Raw genomic sequence first — 17,330 nt, 5'->3', positions numbered from 1 at the left:
CTCTTCTTGCTTCAAGATCTCGGCCATTGAGACTGCGGCTTCTGCGTCTCCTTCCCACTCTGAACATGCTATGGACAGTCAGTTTACTTTTAATGGGTAATCTGCATTTATTTTTTAGATAACAGAAAATGTGCCACTTATTACAATCTGTTTAATTAAAATGCTTTAATATTCCTTTACAGCTGGATTGGTTCATCGCGTTATGGCAGGTAAGCTGGTACTCCTGCATGCCTTACACAAAAGAAAAAAAAACAAAACTGATAGATAAACTCGTAGTAGCTAAACAAAAATTTAACGCGTGAAGACTGAATTTTGTTTAATGACTCTTTAAAGCAAATTTGAAACTTAAATCGTGTGTAAAGACATTGCACAGATTACTATTATTCAATATAATATGCTGACCTGTGGTGGGCTGGCACCCTGCCCGGGGTTTTATTCCTGCCTTGTGCCCTGTGTTGGCTGGGATTGGCTCCAGCAGACCCCCATGACGCTGTAGTTAGGATATAGCGGGCTGGATAATGGATAGATGGATGAATATAATGTGCATTTTTTAATTTCAAAATTAATAAATATTGTTGACACCCCTTACCAGAAAAAAAGTATAGATAATAGTAGGTCAATATTTAATACCTACTGTATTATTAGAATTAGTAATAATACAAACTCTTATCTAATGAAATGATACAGCAGCTTGGCTATAATTTGTTACAAGTTCTACAGCATCACAGAGGAAAGGGCTGATGCATACCAACAGTTAGACCCTTTGCTCGAGTCTGTGTGGAAGACCCCTCTATGGACCTTAACAGTTCTCAATTTACATGGACCACCTATTGGGTTTCTCATCAGAGTCTAAAGACACGCTGTATTCTAATTTGATTTTGTGGGCACGGATAAACATGAACTGCAGTGGACTGGCTCAGGTCACACCTTGTCCTTGCTTCTGTTGCTGTCAGGGTAGTTAGGGGGAAGTGAAATTAGCCACCCATCCATCTTCTTGTGTGCTCAATCCAAATTTATGGTCAAAAGTGGTCACTGCATCATGTGCAGGGTGGATCTGCTATGAAACGGATGAAGCTTAAGCTTTAGGGGACCAGAAATTACTTTAATTTTCATCTTTCCATTGCTCGAAAACTATAAGGCACAGGAAATATTTAAACACACAAGTGACTTTGACATGTAAGATAATCTAGTACAGCAATTTTAACCTGAATCTGAGATGTGGTGGTTAAATTTTTAAAAACATCTGTGATGATCTGTCATGGAACAACCCTATTGAAGAAAATAACAGAGGTTGCTTAGACCTTGTTTACTGGTTACGAAGGAGCCGCCATAATAGTTCATGCTTCAGGTCCCCAAAAAAGTAGATCCTTAGCAACACAAGGGCCACCTCTGCATGGAGCAGAAGTCCATTCCATTACACAGTCATGCATACCAAATCTGACTGAACTGAGAAGGTGGTCTTTTAGTCTTAAAATGGCACTGTATACATGGATACATGTGTTCATATTAATATTGCTTGACATTTCCTCCACTTGTGTTGCAGTACTATGTTTAATTTTTATACAGGGTGACACAGAAAAATGGAAACTGTTTGAAAAATAGAAGAAATCCAACAAAAAAATTTTATTGACAGCAATTGAACCACTACAACTTGCCTTTTAAGAGACAGTAATCCAAATTATCAATGTCTGAAAATTACGTCCTGTAGATGGTGTCCTCCTGTACGTATGCATTCTTCTAATCTGCTGTTGAGGTTCCCCATTGATCGCTGGTATACCACAAATTTCGTCTTGAATTCTTTGTTTCAATTCATTCAGTGTCCTTGGCCGAGTCGTGTAGATCCGACTCTTAAGGTAGCCCCACAAGAAAAAATCACAAACGGACAAATCCGGTGATCTTGAGGGCCAGGGAATGTCACCGAATGTTGAGATGACACGGTTACCGAACAATTCTCGCACAGCTGCCTTGCAATTGATTACTAAATTACTAAACGGCGAGACTGTTTACAGCTCAAGGTCCCTGCTCCGCAGTGCTGCCAACTGTACATGGCTGCCACTACGCATTTCAAAAGTTCCCGTTTTTCTGTGTCACCCTGTATTAATAAACATCTCATACTTTTTAAACATTTTTTTCTGTACTCCGTGGTCATCTGACCATAGTATCTTACTTTTTAATTAGAGACTTAAAAACTAATCTATAAAGAAAGACTTCACTTTTTTCTGTTACTTGTTTAAGTTATTTAAGTGCATATTGATTAACTCTTATCTGCTATTTTGCGTATGTAATTTATTCATTTTTACTTTGCTCTATTTCAAATTTTCTAACTTGTTTTGTTTTTGCCTGCTACGTTTACTTTGACATCATGTAAAGCACTTTGAGTTACATTCATTGTATGACAATGTGCCTTAGGAATAGATGTTGTTGTTGCTATAATTATGTTATTCCTAAAACTACTAACAGGGCACAAAATATTTGAACAAACTGTTACCAACATTTGAAGTTTACCTTTTTGTAAAGATTATTATCATTTACATTTCATTTATGGATCTGATGTTCCTCACAGCAAACTTTTACACGGCAAAACTGCTGGGTGATGCAGAAATGGTCAATGAAGGAGCAAAAGTGGCATTCAAATGCCTCGCATCCTCAGAAAATGTGGTTGAAACACCAGGAGGTTCTTTTTATTTATTTCAAGACAAGAAGATAGTCCAGGTTCAACCGAATGTGGAAAACCTGAGACTTGGAGTCTTCAAACTCAAACACATCGTAGTGGAGCAGGCAGGCAGGTACTCTTGTGCATATGGGCTGGAGAGCCAGGAGAGACTGGGAGACGTTACGAATGAGAATTCGGTAAACTTGACCATCAAAGGTATGAGACGTTCATGTAATTTTCTGTTGTATATTAACTAATCAAAGTTGTACAATGAAATACGTAGCAGTTCTATTTAAATAATGGCAGGCAATGAGATTATTCATGTCAGTGATCACTTTAGGTGTGGAGTTGGCACATGGGATATTTCTACCTAACAGCTACACTGCATTCATGCTGCCTCCTAATCTGAGGAAGCTTTGTAGATGTCCTCAGAATGTGGAGTCACACATAATGAAGATTAGATTGCTGTTCCAAGATCATTATCAACCCACCATTCATTTAAGAATATTAGACTATGAAAAGATGGATGAATGATTGTTTGTGGCCTATGAAACACACACATTGCAAAAAACCAAACAAACAAAATAAACACATAATGTATTAGGTTCATAAAAAAATGAACATTAATTAGAACATTGAAACAACTGTGGTAAATACAGTCCATTCAGGCCAACCAGCACACCCATTAGAGGATCTACTATGAAACTAATGAAGCTTAAGCTTCAGGGACCTTAATCCTGGAGAAGTCTACATTGCTTAAACATTTTGAGTGTCTACTTACTGTATGAGACTGTATGAGCTTTACAAAATATTATTAAACTAGCAAAATACCCGCACTTCGCAGCGAAGAAGTAGTGTGTTAAAGAAGTTATGAAAAAGAAAAGGAAACATTTTGAAAATAACGTAACATGATTGTCAATGTAATTGTTCTGTCACTGTTATGAGTGTTGCTGTCATCAAGGATTCGATTATCATTATTTCTTTTAATCAGGTTCATATTTGGATGATGTGTTGTGTTCAAGTTACATTCCGTGTTTGTCAACCGTTGTAAAGATAACAGGTTTCATTCATCGAAGTGTTCACTACGCAAATCAGTACTCGTGAATCTAAGATGTTTAACAGGCATTCCCAGTATTAAGTTGTGGATTTGCCTGCGAATATTTAGCGGCAGTGTGTCTATGAACGTAACTTAAACTTAAGCTTTACACCTTGCTTTCCTATTGATACGTCTACAAAGGCTTGTTCAGCGTCAGAGGGTTGTTCCTTTCCTACTGCATCAATAAACAGCTCGTCTTCGTCTTTATCTGAGACATCGCACACTGCATGCACGGGTTTACCTTTCCCAGTCCTGCAAAGTCAGTTCACGTGAGCCGCTCGGAGTACATGCATCGAAGGTTCTCAGCTGTGCTTGTGCTATCTCTTGTGGTGCCCACGGCTTTATTTAATGTTAGCTCACACCCACCACTTAAAAGTTTCTCTCGCACTTTTGCTGAGTTTGTGCCAAACACTATTCTATTCCTGACTATCTCATCTTCATTTGCATAAGCACAGTCCTTCATCAGCAATTTTAACTCCGTTACAGGAATTTTAACTCCGTTAAAAAGTGATCAAAAATCTCATTTATACCCTTCATCTTCTCATTAAACTTGTATCTCGCGAATATCGTATTCGTTGTAGGCATGACAAACGCCAGCGGCAGCGTGTCTATGAACTTAATTTAAACTTAAGGTTTACACTGTGCTTTGTTTCCGCAGTAGCTGCACTTATGAATATGCTTGTATGCGTCACTCGCTTCATATTCTTTTGCTGCCTTCTCAATTGTGTAATGTGTTTTTTGTTCAGCGCTCTTTGGAGCTCTTGCTTGTTCTCTGTGTACTGCGTTCACAGTCAGTTCACGTGAGCCGCTCGGAGTACATGCATCGAAGGTTCTCAGCTGTACCTGTGCTATCCTGTGCGATCTTGCGATGTCCACGACTTTATTTAATGTTAGCTAAGACCCGGCACTTAAAAGTTTCTCTCGCACTTTCGCTGAGTTTATGCCAAACACTAGTCTATCCCTGACCATTTCATCTTCGTTTGCATAAGCACAGTCCTTCATCCGCGAATATTTAGTGGCAGCGTGTCTATTGGATTGCTGCTGACGGATGGCCTTATATGGGCAGGCACCCAATTACACGGGAGACGTGACGATGAGGGACGCAACTCCGGCCTCACACGGCGACCGAGCTGCAAGCTATGGCCGTATATATGTACGTAAGTAGGTTCCAGTTATGACCGTTACGCGTAGAATTTCAAAATGAAACCTGCCTGACTTTTGTAAGTATGCTGTAAGGAATAAGCCTGGCAAATTTCAGCCTTCCAGCTACACGGAAAGTTGGAGAATTAGTGATGAGTCAGTCAGTCAGTCAGTCAGTGAGGGCTTTGCCTTTTATTAGTATAGATATAGTAATTGAGATCAAAATCGGAGATATAGTGGTTACATTTTTTAAATGTTTGTGATGATCTGTCATGGAACAACCCCATTGAAGATGATAGCAGATGTTACTCAGACCATGTTGCTGGTTGCAAAGGAGCCCCCATAACAGTTCAAGCTTTAGGGTCCCAAAAATGTAGGTCCATCACTGAGCTCATCCATCTTATTCACCAAGATAAAATTACATGAAATTCTCTGTACAATACATCCCATAAATGAATAGTCCCATTTTTTTCTTTCTTTTATTAACATCACTTTCTTTCTTTCAAACCACTCTATATGCAATCTTTCATTCATTGAATATTTCAGTTAAGTTATCAATATGACATCTGCCCTTGTTATCCCTGCTCTCTTTCTGTCTGTTGTCTCAGAAACTCATAATGAGGGTGTAACTTTATATTCTTTTTAAGATGAATTAACAGGTGTGTTTCTGTGGCAACCATAAGCAACCATTTAGCATTAAGGGACTAATTAAAGGTAAATGGAACCATTGGCAACCTCAGTGTGCTCAGTGTAAAGCAACTGTTTTAATAAAATATGATAATTAAAGAAAGAACAAATATTAGGGATTGAGGGAGTCAAATCAACTCCATTTCACAAATTATTTCACTGTTTTCTCAAGAAAAGTGAAATCCGGACATACAGTAAATGATTTAGAACAGGAGACAGCAACACGGTATGTTGCTGGCGTGTTCAAATAAATTTAACAATCATGGGTGCCCTCAAGAAATTTACTGATTTGAGCAAAATTATAAGTGAACCAAAGCCAGCAATACTAGAATTAAAACCAAAACAATATAACTTGTTATTTTTTATTCTTTTTCTGGGGATCAGGTGCACCACCATGGCCCTATCATGAAAACCCATACTAACAATATGCGTTGTGAAGGACAGCCAGGTCCCATGCCCGGCAGGGACGCTCCTGCTGCTTATGTTCTGGGGGAGCCGACATGGGCAGTCCAATACCTCCCCCAGGACGCTTGGTGGTAGCCTCTCTGGCCGACGGTGATTCCCCAACCGCCCGCAGGGCTCCATGGGAGATGGAGTCCTCCACAACTGGGTTGGGGCCCGGGGTGGCCGCTAGGGGGGGCTATCTGCTTCCCACAGGCCGGCTGGACGAGTCTTCAGCCCCACCCGGAAGTGCAATTAGGACCAGGTGGTTAATCACCTGGAACACTTCCGGGTGGGCTATAAAAGGGCCCAGCCACCATCACTCGGGGAGCTGAGCTGGGAGGTAGAGCAGCAAGTGTCTGGGCGAGGAGGAGAGAGATTACTGTGTTTATTGTGATAATTTATGAGTAGTGTGGAAGGTGCTTGGTGCACTGAGGAACAGATAAATAAAAAGTCTGGGACTTTTATCCAGTGTCTTGCGTGGTACCTAAGGGTTCAAGGGAGCACTAGTGCCCCCTACTGCCACAGCGTCTATTTAAGAAACGGGTTGGGATGAATCAGCCGTCTGCCAGTATTAGGGCTGTAGATTAGATAAAGACTACATTATCTGAATGAGTCCTTCAACTGCACCCATCATGAAACGCAAAAGTGAGTAGACAAAGAAACAAAACACAAACTGAAATTGTGGTGGCTTCTCTTCTGGTTACGGTTCTGGTTCTGGCCACGTTACATTACATGATGTTTCATTACATTACATTACATGATGTTTCCAGTGATTTTTAATTGTAGCCCTTTTTTTTGCTTACATAATCTTATGAATTCAGTTGTGTACTGTAACATGCCCAGCAACTCACTAATCTGCGACTCGCTGTGACAAGATCAAATAGGTTTGATTTAGTTTTTAGTGGTTGGGAAGGGCTTGGTGTTCATGAGAGCTGACAATCAGTAAATCCTCTTTTGGAAGTTCACTGTGTATAAGACAGCAATGAGGAATAAGGAGTGCAGGTGTTTTGGGTCTCGCAAACACAAAAGAATCTCCTTTGTCTGAAATCTACTCGACAGGGCAACACTAATAACTTTCTAGGAGGGAGTTAATTTCAATTAAGACATGACCCCAATATTAATAAAAAAAAAGAAATATTTGAATTAACAGGACTAGCCTAAAACTATAAATGAATAAAAAAAATATAACTAAAAATCAGCAACACTGTGCCTAAACTTACACCCAAATTAATATTTGTGCTTCTAATATGTAAAGGCTGCGATCGAATAGAGAAAGCAGGAGAGTGCACTTACCGTGGAGTGTTTGTCAGCTGCTCTCCATGCTGTGCCACAGGCTCAGTGAGATTTGGGGCTTAACACAGCCTTTTATTTTTTAAATAATCTTGTGAAACCAGTTGCATAATGGTATATACCCAGAAACTCACTCAAAATAGTCAGCAACTCACTTTGACAAAATCAGACAGGTTTGATTTTGTTTTCTTATTTGTAAAGGAGGGCTTTATGTTCATAAGAGCTGACAACCAATGAATGCTCATCCAGAAGTACACCATATGTAAGGCAGCGACGAGGAATAAGGAACGCATGTTTTAGACCTCATAAACAGTACAAAAACTCATCTATCAGTTTTCTCGTGTTTTTGTACCACAGCAGAATGGAAAGAAGAAATAAAAAGGCCAGGGTTGTGGCTGGATTCGCTGTAGCTGTTAATACAGGCATTACACCATTGGCTGTCACAAAAAGGGGCCATCATGACTGAGCTGAAAAGACTTTGTGCCAGCAAAGCAGCGGGTCCAGACGGTGTATCGCCACAATTGCTGAAGGCCTGTGCGTTGGAACTGGGGAGTCCTCTACAGCGCATCTTCAACCTGAGCCTGGAACAGGGGAGAGTCCTGAGGCTTTGGAAAACATCTTGTATCACTCCTGTCCCAAAGGTATCACGTCCTAGTGAGCTGAATGACTTCCGGCCTGTTGCTCTGACGTCACATCTGATGAAGACCATGGAGCGGCTGCTGCTTCACCACCTGAGGCCACAGGTCCGTCACGCCCTCGACCCTCTGCAGTTCGCATACCAGGAGAAGGTGGGAGCGGAAGATGCCCTCATCTATATGCTTCATCGATCCCTCTCCCACCTGGACAGAGGCAGTGGTGCTGTAAGAATTATGTTTTTGGACTTCTCTAGCGCCTTCAACACCATCCAACCTCTGCTCCTTAGGGATAAGCTGACTGAGATGGGAGTTGAGATGGGAGTAGATTCACACCTTGTGGCATGGATTGTGGACTATCTTACAGACAGACCTCAATATGTACGTCTTGGGAACTGCAGGTCTGACATTGTGTGCAGCAATACAGGGGCGCCTCAGGGGACTGTACTTTCTCCGGTCCTGTTCAATCTATATACATCAGACTTCCAATATGACTCGGAGTCCTGCCACGTGCAAAAGTTCGCTGATGACACTGCTATTGTGGGCTGCATCAGGAGTGGGCAGGAGGAGGAGTACAGAAAGTTAATCAAAAACTTTGTTAAATGGTGCGACTCAAACCACTTACACCTGAACACCAGCAAGACCAAGGAGCTGGTGGTGGATTTTAGGAGGCCTAGGCCCCTCATGGACCCCGTGATCATCAGAGGTGACTGTGCAGAGGGTGCAGATCTTTAAATATCTGGGAGTGCAGCTGGATGACAAATTGGACTGGACTGCCAATACTGATGCTCTATGTAAGAAAGGTCAGAGCAGACTATACTTTCTGAGAAGGTTGGCATCCTTCAACATCTGCAGTAAGATGCTGCAGATGTTCTACCAGACGGTTGTGGCGAGTGCCCTCTTCTACGCGGTGGTGTGCTGGGGTGGCAGCATAAAGATGAAAGACGCCTCACGCCTGGACAAACTTGTTAAGAAGGCAGGCTCCATTGTAGGATTAAAGTTGGACAGTTTAACATCTGTGGCAGAGCGACGGGCATTAAGCAAACTCCTGTCAATCATGAAGAATCCACTGCATCCACTGAACAGGATCATCTCCAGGCAGAGGAGTAGCTTCAGTGACAGACTTTTGTCACTGTCCTGCTCCACTGACAGACTGAGGAGATCGTTCCTCCCCCACACTTTGCAACTCTTCAATTCCACCCGGGGGAGTAAATGCGAACATTAATTTTATTTTAATTTTTTTCATTTTTATTACTATTTAATTTAATATTGTTTCTTTGTATAAGTATACTGCTGCTGGACTATGTGAATTTCCCCTTGGGATTAATAAAGTATCTATCTATCTATCTATCTATCTATCTATCTATCTATCTATCTATCTATCTATCTATCTATCTATCTATCTATCTATCTATCTATCTATCTATCTATCTATCTATCTATCTATCTATCTACTTTGAAGGTTTGCACACAGTCAGTAAGTAAGACATGCTTTGCAATTTTCAGTCATTTGAATTGACATGGTCTGGGGACAAGATCACCAACTATGGTCGGAAAGTCTGATAAGCCCTACGTCTAAAAGTCACATAATGTGGTTAGACAGATAGATCTTTATTTGTCCCCAAGGGGATTTGCAGTCTAATTCTCCACTCTGACAGATTTCATTATCAGTTGATCAATTTGATATATGTCAAAGATTTGTTTGTGATCTGACTCCAGTTATTTTCTTTATTTCTAGAATCACAAGTTTTACTTGACTTAAAGCTAGTAAAGAAGAATTCAGCTGAGGGAATCGACGTGGAGTTCATATGCTCATTTCCTGAAGACAGTGGGATCAGGAACATCCAAAAAGGCTTATTTGAACTTCGCTGGGATGGGGAGCTGCTGAGCTCACAGTATTTAACAAACTCATCAGAAGTCACGTTCAGCATTGTCAATGTGAATGAAAACAATGATGGGAATTATGTTTGTGTGTTCAGGTTGGGAGAGATTTACGCCGTTAAAAGTCCACCAGTCAAACTTCAGTACTCTGGTGAGCTTACTGGATACCCCAACTCAAAATGCTCTCACTAATAAAAAAAAATAAAATAAAACAAAACAAAAAAAAACAAAACTCTGTCAGGCTAGGATGTAATTTGTGGATGAAATGGAATGGGGCAACACTAAAATGAAATCTGGTATTATAAATCACTTTTTAGATGAAAGAGGAAATCCACATGGACTTCGTGAGAGCACATAAACTCTTCCTAAACAGTGATTGGGCCAGTATTTGAATGCAGTCTGCTGGAACCTTGAGTTAACAGCACAACCCATTGCACCACCATGCTACACCTACTTTGAAAAGGGCATAAATAGTCAGTTGAAGCAATAGAAACATTAAGGCCACAGCAATGAAATTCAGAATTGTGTATATACTAGAATTATGTATGCATAACGGTGCAGTGGTTAAAACTGCTGCATATTTTATACTCAATTCTTTTCCTTGCTCATCCACTGAGGAGATCTATTACTTCTTCTTCTTTCGGTTGCTCCTGTTAGGGGTTGCCACAGTGGATCATCTTCTTCCATATCTTCCTGTCCTCGTCATACTCAACACTTTCATGTCCTCTCTCACCACATCCATAACCTTCTCTTAGGCCTTCCTCTTCTCCTCTTATCTGGCAGCTCTATCCTTAGCATCCTTCTCCCAATATACTCAGCATCTCTCCTCTGCACATGTCCAAACTAGCGCAATCTCGCCTCTCTGACTTTGTCTCCCAACCGTCCAACTTGAGCTGACCCTCTAATGTCCTCATTTCTAAACCTGTCCATCCTCGTCACACCCAATGCAAATCTTAGCATCTTTAACTCTGCCACCTCCAGCTGTGTCTCCTGCTTTCTGGCCAGTGCCACCATCTCCAACACATATAACATAGCTGGTCTCACTATCGTCCTGTAGGCCTTCTCTTTCACTTTTGCTGATACCCATCTGTAACAAATCACTCCTGATACTCTTCTCCACCCATTCCACCCTTCCTGCACTCTCTACTTCACTTCTCTTTAACAATCCCCATTCCTCTGTACTGTTGATCCCAAGTATTTAAACTCATCCAACTTCACCAACTCTACTCCTTGCATCCTCATCATTCCACTGACCTTCTCATTTACACACATGTATTCTGTCTTGGTGGTCCTACTGACCTTCATTCCTCTCTTCTCTACAGCATATCTCCACCTCTCCATGGTCTCCTCAACCTGCTCCCTACTATCGCAGATTACAATGTCATCAGCAAACATCATAATCCATGGGGACTCCTGTCTAATCTTGTCTGTCAGCCTGTCCATCACACTATAAATTAGAAAGGGCTCAGAGTCGATCCCTGATGTAATCCCACCTCCACCTTGAATGCATCTGTTACTCCTACCGCAGACCTCACCACAGTCACACTTCCCTCGTACATATCCTGTACAACTCTTACGTACTTCTCTGCCACTGCTGGGTCTAATTTATACCACCTAAATGATCTTATATTTAAAGATGTACTGTATACTGTATCTTTAATTCCGCATCTCCACTACAGTAAACTCTCTAAATATAGATTATTAAAATGTATTTTCCTAAAACTTTTTCCATCTTTTGATAATTATATGCAGCATTTTTTTGTATTACACAAACTATGAAATTAATTTTAATATTGCACCCAGTGACTTACAATATAGTTAGTCAACAACGATCCAAAACAAAATTTCTAAAGGCTTTAATTCTCTTAAGGTATCACGCAGACTATAATCTAATAAATGACGTTACTGTTTCATTGGTCTAGAATAAAAAGTACAAAAATAAAAATTTTGCAAGATGTACTGGAAAGAAAAAGTGCAAGGGTCTGAGTACCGTCATGTCAGAAAAGGGGCTGAAAATGTTCATGAGTTTACAGTTCACTCTTTATTTGAGATAAATTTCAGTGAAACAATGAAGTGCAGAAAAACTTTTCGGCCTTTTTGACTTCCTTCAGCTTCGTAATTTTGTTTGTTGCCTATCATTTGGCTTTCTGAACTAACAAATCCTGTATGAGATTCTCACCATGGAATGTTCTGGCACATTCATATTTGTCACCTTAGTCATCTTTGATCCCACAACAGTGGATGACCTTTTTTTTAAGCAGGTCATCATTCAAGTGTTTTGCATATTTAATCTTCTAAAGCAGGATAATTGGAGATTTAAATGAAGGGGCATCATGGGCATCATTGAGATGTTCCAAAATTTCCAGAATTTCAATTAAGAGAAGTTGACAGTCGCTTTATGTTTGTTAACTGAGAGGTGTTCATTTTATTTGCAGCACTTCAATTTTCACTTCTTCTTGAAGTTGAACAATCACCTAAAGGAAAGGATGTGACCTTTGCGTGCCTGTTCCCTGGAGAGAACAGAATTAGCCACAGGGCGATTGGCACATTTGAGCTTCACAGGGATGGAGTCCTCCTCGCCTCACAGCCTATGAAGGGCTTGACAGCAGCCTTATTTAAAATGAAGAACATCAACAAGACTGGGACCTATGTTTGTGTGTTCAGGCTGGGCACAATGTACACCTTTAAGAGTGAGCCTGTCATCCTGCAATTTACAGGTGAGTCAGCATTAAAAGAAAATAAGTGAGCGCTAATTTACAGAGAAATAATTAGTGCATTTACTCACTAGTTTTAGAAGGATATGTTAGCATAGTACTGTTGGCCTGTCTCACTTACTGTAGGCCACATGTGCTTCTATAACACAAAGAGATTTGTCCTTGTAAATTATGATGGAAATATACCTTGGAATGATCTTCTGAATTACAAAACGTTTTTTACAAATAAAGATTGATTCCATGTAGTTGTGTTTCTAGTACAACGGTTTACTTTAAACAAAAAATAAAACTTTTCTTACAAAATTAAAAATACATTAAGAAACGGCGTTTAAAACTTGTTTTGGTTTGTCTTACAGGGATAAACAATACAAAGGAAACACAAGGCAGAACAGGTAAATCCAATTCAATCCCATTTAATTTTATTAATCAGCAGCCACAGTGCCTGTCATAAATGGGAAAGTGAATAATTTAAAAATATTTGCTACAGTATCTCTTGCCCCTACATGAATTTTCAGATCCTTTCCTCATAATCTGTGTGTGTCTGAACTTTTTCTCATGGCACTTGAGCGAGTTCCCGTAAAGCCTGCTTCTCAGATTCTGTCGTTATTTATGAAGTGCCTTTTTCATATTCTGTCTGGTGGAAGTGCGAGTGTGAGACGATTAAGGAGGAGTAAAGTCGTATGAGGTGGGCTGAAAGAGTCACCATCAATGATGGCAAGTATAAAGCCGGACAGGAGGTGAGAAAAGGTGCCTTGAAAATAACGACAGAGTCTGAGAAGGAGGCTTAACGGGAACTCGTTTGAGAGTCAGTGAAATGAGGTTCGGACACACACAGATACAGAGGAAAGGCGCCAAAGGTACACGTAGGGCAAGAGACAGCAAATATTTTTTAAATATTCTGTTACCTGTCTTTGAAAAGTACCATGGCTAGTTACTTATAAAATTTTTAGTATGTTCTACTGGGTATGGGACTGGTTACCATTACCTGATTATGTACAACAACAACAACAACATTTATTTCTATAGCACATTTTCATACAAACAGTAGCTCAAAGTGCTTTACATAATAAAGAATAGAAAAATAAAAGACACAATAAGAAAACAAAATAAATCAACATTAATTAACATCGAATAAGAGTAAAGTTCAATGACCAGGGGGGACAAAAAAAACAAAAAAAAAAAACTCCAGACGGCTGGAGAAAAAAATAAAATCTGTAGGGATTCCAGACCATGAGACCGCCCAGTCCCCTCTGGGCATTCTACCTAACATAAATGAAACAGTCCTCTTTGGATTTAGGGTTCTCACGGAAGGACTTGATGATGATGATGGTCACGTAGACTTCTTCCTTTTAATCCGTCCATCATTGTTGGAGCATCATGAAGCTTTGAGTAGGTGGAGGGGGTGCAGGCCACCACCACAAAGAAACCGAAAAAGAAACAGAAAAGAGAGTAGGGGTCAGTACGGATTTTAGAGCCACCATGAATAGTTATTATGAGGAAATTGAACATACAGATTATCAGGATTAAGTTAAATTAAGATTAAAATGAAGTTATAAAAAGGGCATGTTAAAGTAATGTGTTTTCAGCAGTTTATTAAAGTGCTCTACTGTATTAGCCTGGCGAATTCCTATCGGCAGGCTATTCCAGATTTTAGGTGCATAACAGCAGAAGGCCGCCTCACCACTTCTTTTAAGTTTTGTTCTTGGAATTCTAAGGAGACACTCATTTGAGGATCTGAGGTTACGATTTGGAATATAAGGTGTCAGACATTCCGATATATACGAAGGGGCGAGATTATTTAAGGCTTTATAAACCATAAGCAGAATTTTAAAGTCAATCCTGAATGACACAGGTAACCAGTGTAGTGACATCAAAACTGGAGAAATGTGTTCGGATTTTCTTTTCCTAGTTAGGATTCTAGCAGCTGCATTCTGCACTCGTTGCAAACGATTTATGTCTTTCTTGGGTAGACCTGAGAGGAGTGCGTTACAGTAATCTAGTCGACTGAAAACAAACGCGTGAACTAATTTCTCAGCATCTTTCAGTGATATAAGCGGTCTAACTTTACTTATGTTTCTTAAGTGAAAAAATGCTGTCCTAATGATCTGATTAATATGTGATTTAAAATTCAGATTACAGTCAACAATCACCCCTAAGCTTTTTACCTCCGTCTTGACTTTTAATCCTAATGTATCCAGTTTATTTCTAATAGCCTCATTGTATCCATTATTGCAGGGTCGCAGTGCTCTGGTTTAGGGCATTTTGAGGCTTACAACCTTTTTACAGTGTTTTATGTTGAACTTCATAACAAACTGATTGTATTAATAGTAAAACTATTTAAATTCTGAGAGTAAACACTAATACTTTCTCGCTCTTGTCTTTATAAATTGTCCACAGACGCAGCAAAATGCATCTGCTGGGTGCAAACAACCTCTTGATACCATTTAAATCAAATCAAAAAAATAACATAAACCGAAATGTTGGTTCGAGTCACCTGTGCTTTTATACTTGTATGACTACTATTGGACAGTCCAAGAACATTCTAGAAAGTTCTAGATAATTCTGGACAATTCTAGAAACTTCTGGACAATTCTAACAGTTCAAGAATATTCTTGAAGACTACTCAGTATTGAATGCGAATCGAGAATTTTCTTGAAAACAGACAAATTTCAAAATATAATTGTCCTGATCACAAAAGCAAAGTTTTTGTGGAACAACAGCTATTTTTTATTTTTTTTAGGCATAACGGGTTAGGAAAACACACTTTGTACCCAGGAACAAAATAAAAATAAAAATTTGTTACATAGTGTTATTTATTGTCCTTTATCTATTTTTCTTTGTAGTTCTTTTAATGCACAGTTCACTATATATTGCATTATATACATAATTTTAAGTGACAAAAAATATTTGATTTGATCAGTAGAGACTTCAAAATAACTTTATAAATTAGGACTGCTTTATTTATTACTTGTATGTCTGTTATGTAAGTGTGTATTGGTTAATCTACTTTTTTTAGTATCTAATTTATTCATTCTTATTCTTATCTATTTCTATTTGTTTTTCTTTTCTGGGATCTTTTTATTGACAAGTTGTAAAACATTTTGAGTTGGATTGTTTGTGTGAAAATGTGCTGTCAAATTAACTTATTACTGTTTCTTGTATTCTGCAAGCATTCTTTCCAGGATTCTGCAACAATTACATTTTCCAGGATGCATCATTTGATATTATTATTAAATTTTATGTTTTTGCTTTACTTTCAGAGACGTATTTTCTACCTAATGTCATCCGACTGATTTTATCTGCAGTGGTGGGTTTAGTACTTCTCTTTTTTTTGTGCAATGCTTGTGGCAACAAAAGATGAGAAGAAAAAGGAGCAGAAATTGAATTGTTAAACTTCTTGATTAGTTTCAGCAATTCTACAATCACTCCAACTCAGTGCACCATCTTGTGACATATTTGTATGAATACTTGAAGCATCAGGATGAAAAGGACTTGAACATTACTGCAGTGTAAAAAATGTCTAAATGACATATTTCAAATCTTAGTGCAGATCAGGTACATTTCAATTTTTGACTTGCGCTCCGGCATAAAGCAGAATGCTAAACATTGAGACAGGTGAAGACTACAGATTATGAAAAGTGAAGAAAGTGGCAGTAAAGACCTTTTGGAATGGGACGACCTTAGATGTCAATGTCTTTTTGAAGTCTTTTAATGTTAATCTAATGTGATATTCCAGAAGTGTCATCTTGAGTCTGTCTAGTTTGACTGTAAACCACTTGTCTGTAAGTAAAATCTCAATATTTGAATTGCTGCATAACTTTGAAAGGGTCCCTTAACATGTAGGGAAGCCTTAGTATGCTTCTGCTTGTGGAAAGTGCCTTAAGATAGTCATCTGTGGAAACATTCTGTATTAAATTACATTTTAATATGTGACCCACTGACATGTTTGCAAAATAAAAGCTTTCCAATATTAAATTCATGTACGTGTTGTTGAGCCAAATCAGCTCCTCAGAGAGTTAAAGTGGGATATGAGTTAATTGCATTAAAAATGATTGCAACTCTCTAGGACAGGGGTCCTCAATCACAGTCCTGGAGGGCTGCAGTGGCTGCAGATTTTTGTTCTAACCCAGTTGCTTAATTAGAAGTCAATTCTTTCCAATAATTTAATTTCAAGACTTGTTAGTGCTTTAACTCTGCCATGTCAGGTAATTCTCATATCCTAGATATTTTTCCCCTTTTGATGATACATATCTATATATACATACATACATATATATATATATATATATATACATACCTATCTACATCATATATACACACACACAAAGTATATATATGTGTGTGTGTGTGTATATGTATATATATATATAAACTTATGGGATATTAATCTGGTCAGTTAAGTAGCAGAGGGGTTGTTAATCAGTTTCAGCTGCTGTGGTGTTAATGAAATTAACAACAGATGCACTAGAGGGGCAACAATGAGATGACCCCCAAAACAGGAATGGTTTAACAGGAGGAGGCCACTGACATTTTTCCCTCCTCATCTTTTCTGACTGTTTCTTCACTAGTTTTGCATTTGGCTACAGTCAGTGTCACTACTGGTAGCATGAGGTGATACCTGGACCCTACAGAGGTTGCACAGGTAGTCCAACTTCTCCAGGATGGCAAATCAATACGTGTCATTGCCAGAAGGTTTGCTGTGTCTCCCTGCACAGTCTCAAGGGCTTGGAGGAGATTCTAGGAGACAAGCAGTTACTCTAGGAGAGCTGGAGAGGGCCATAGAATCCCATAAC

The 17,330-nt window shown here is 39.2% G+C and overlaps 1 protein-coding gene across 1 annotated transcript; it reads left to right on the top strand.

Annotated features, from left to right (window-relative positions):
• The first annotated feature begins 2,601 nt into the window (after positions 1-2,601).
• Positions 2,602-16,364, top strand: LOC120536372. Its single transcript, XM_039764697.1, has 5 exons — positions 2,602-2,869; positions 9,681-9,974; positions 12,259-12,540; positions 12,894-12,929; positions 15,798-16,364. Exons 1-5 carry the CDS (start codon positions 2,602-2,604, stop codon positions 15,896-15,898), a joined length of 981 nt encoding a protein of 326 aa, XP_039620631.1. The 3' UTR covers positions 15,899-16,364.
• The last annotated feature ends 966 nt before the right edge of the window (positions 16,365-17,330 follow it).

This window comes from Polypterus senegalus, chromosome 10 (assembly GCF_016835505.1).
Source record: "Polypterus senegalus isolate Bchr_013 chromosome 10, ASM1683550v1, whole genome shotgun sequence".
Lineage (NCBI taxonomy): Eukaryota > Metazoa > Chordata > Cladistia > Polypteriformes > Polypteridae > Polypterus > Polypterus senegalus.
Note: the sequence above shows the minus strand (reverse complement) of the source record. Positions and strands in the feature narration are given on the sequence as shown.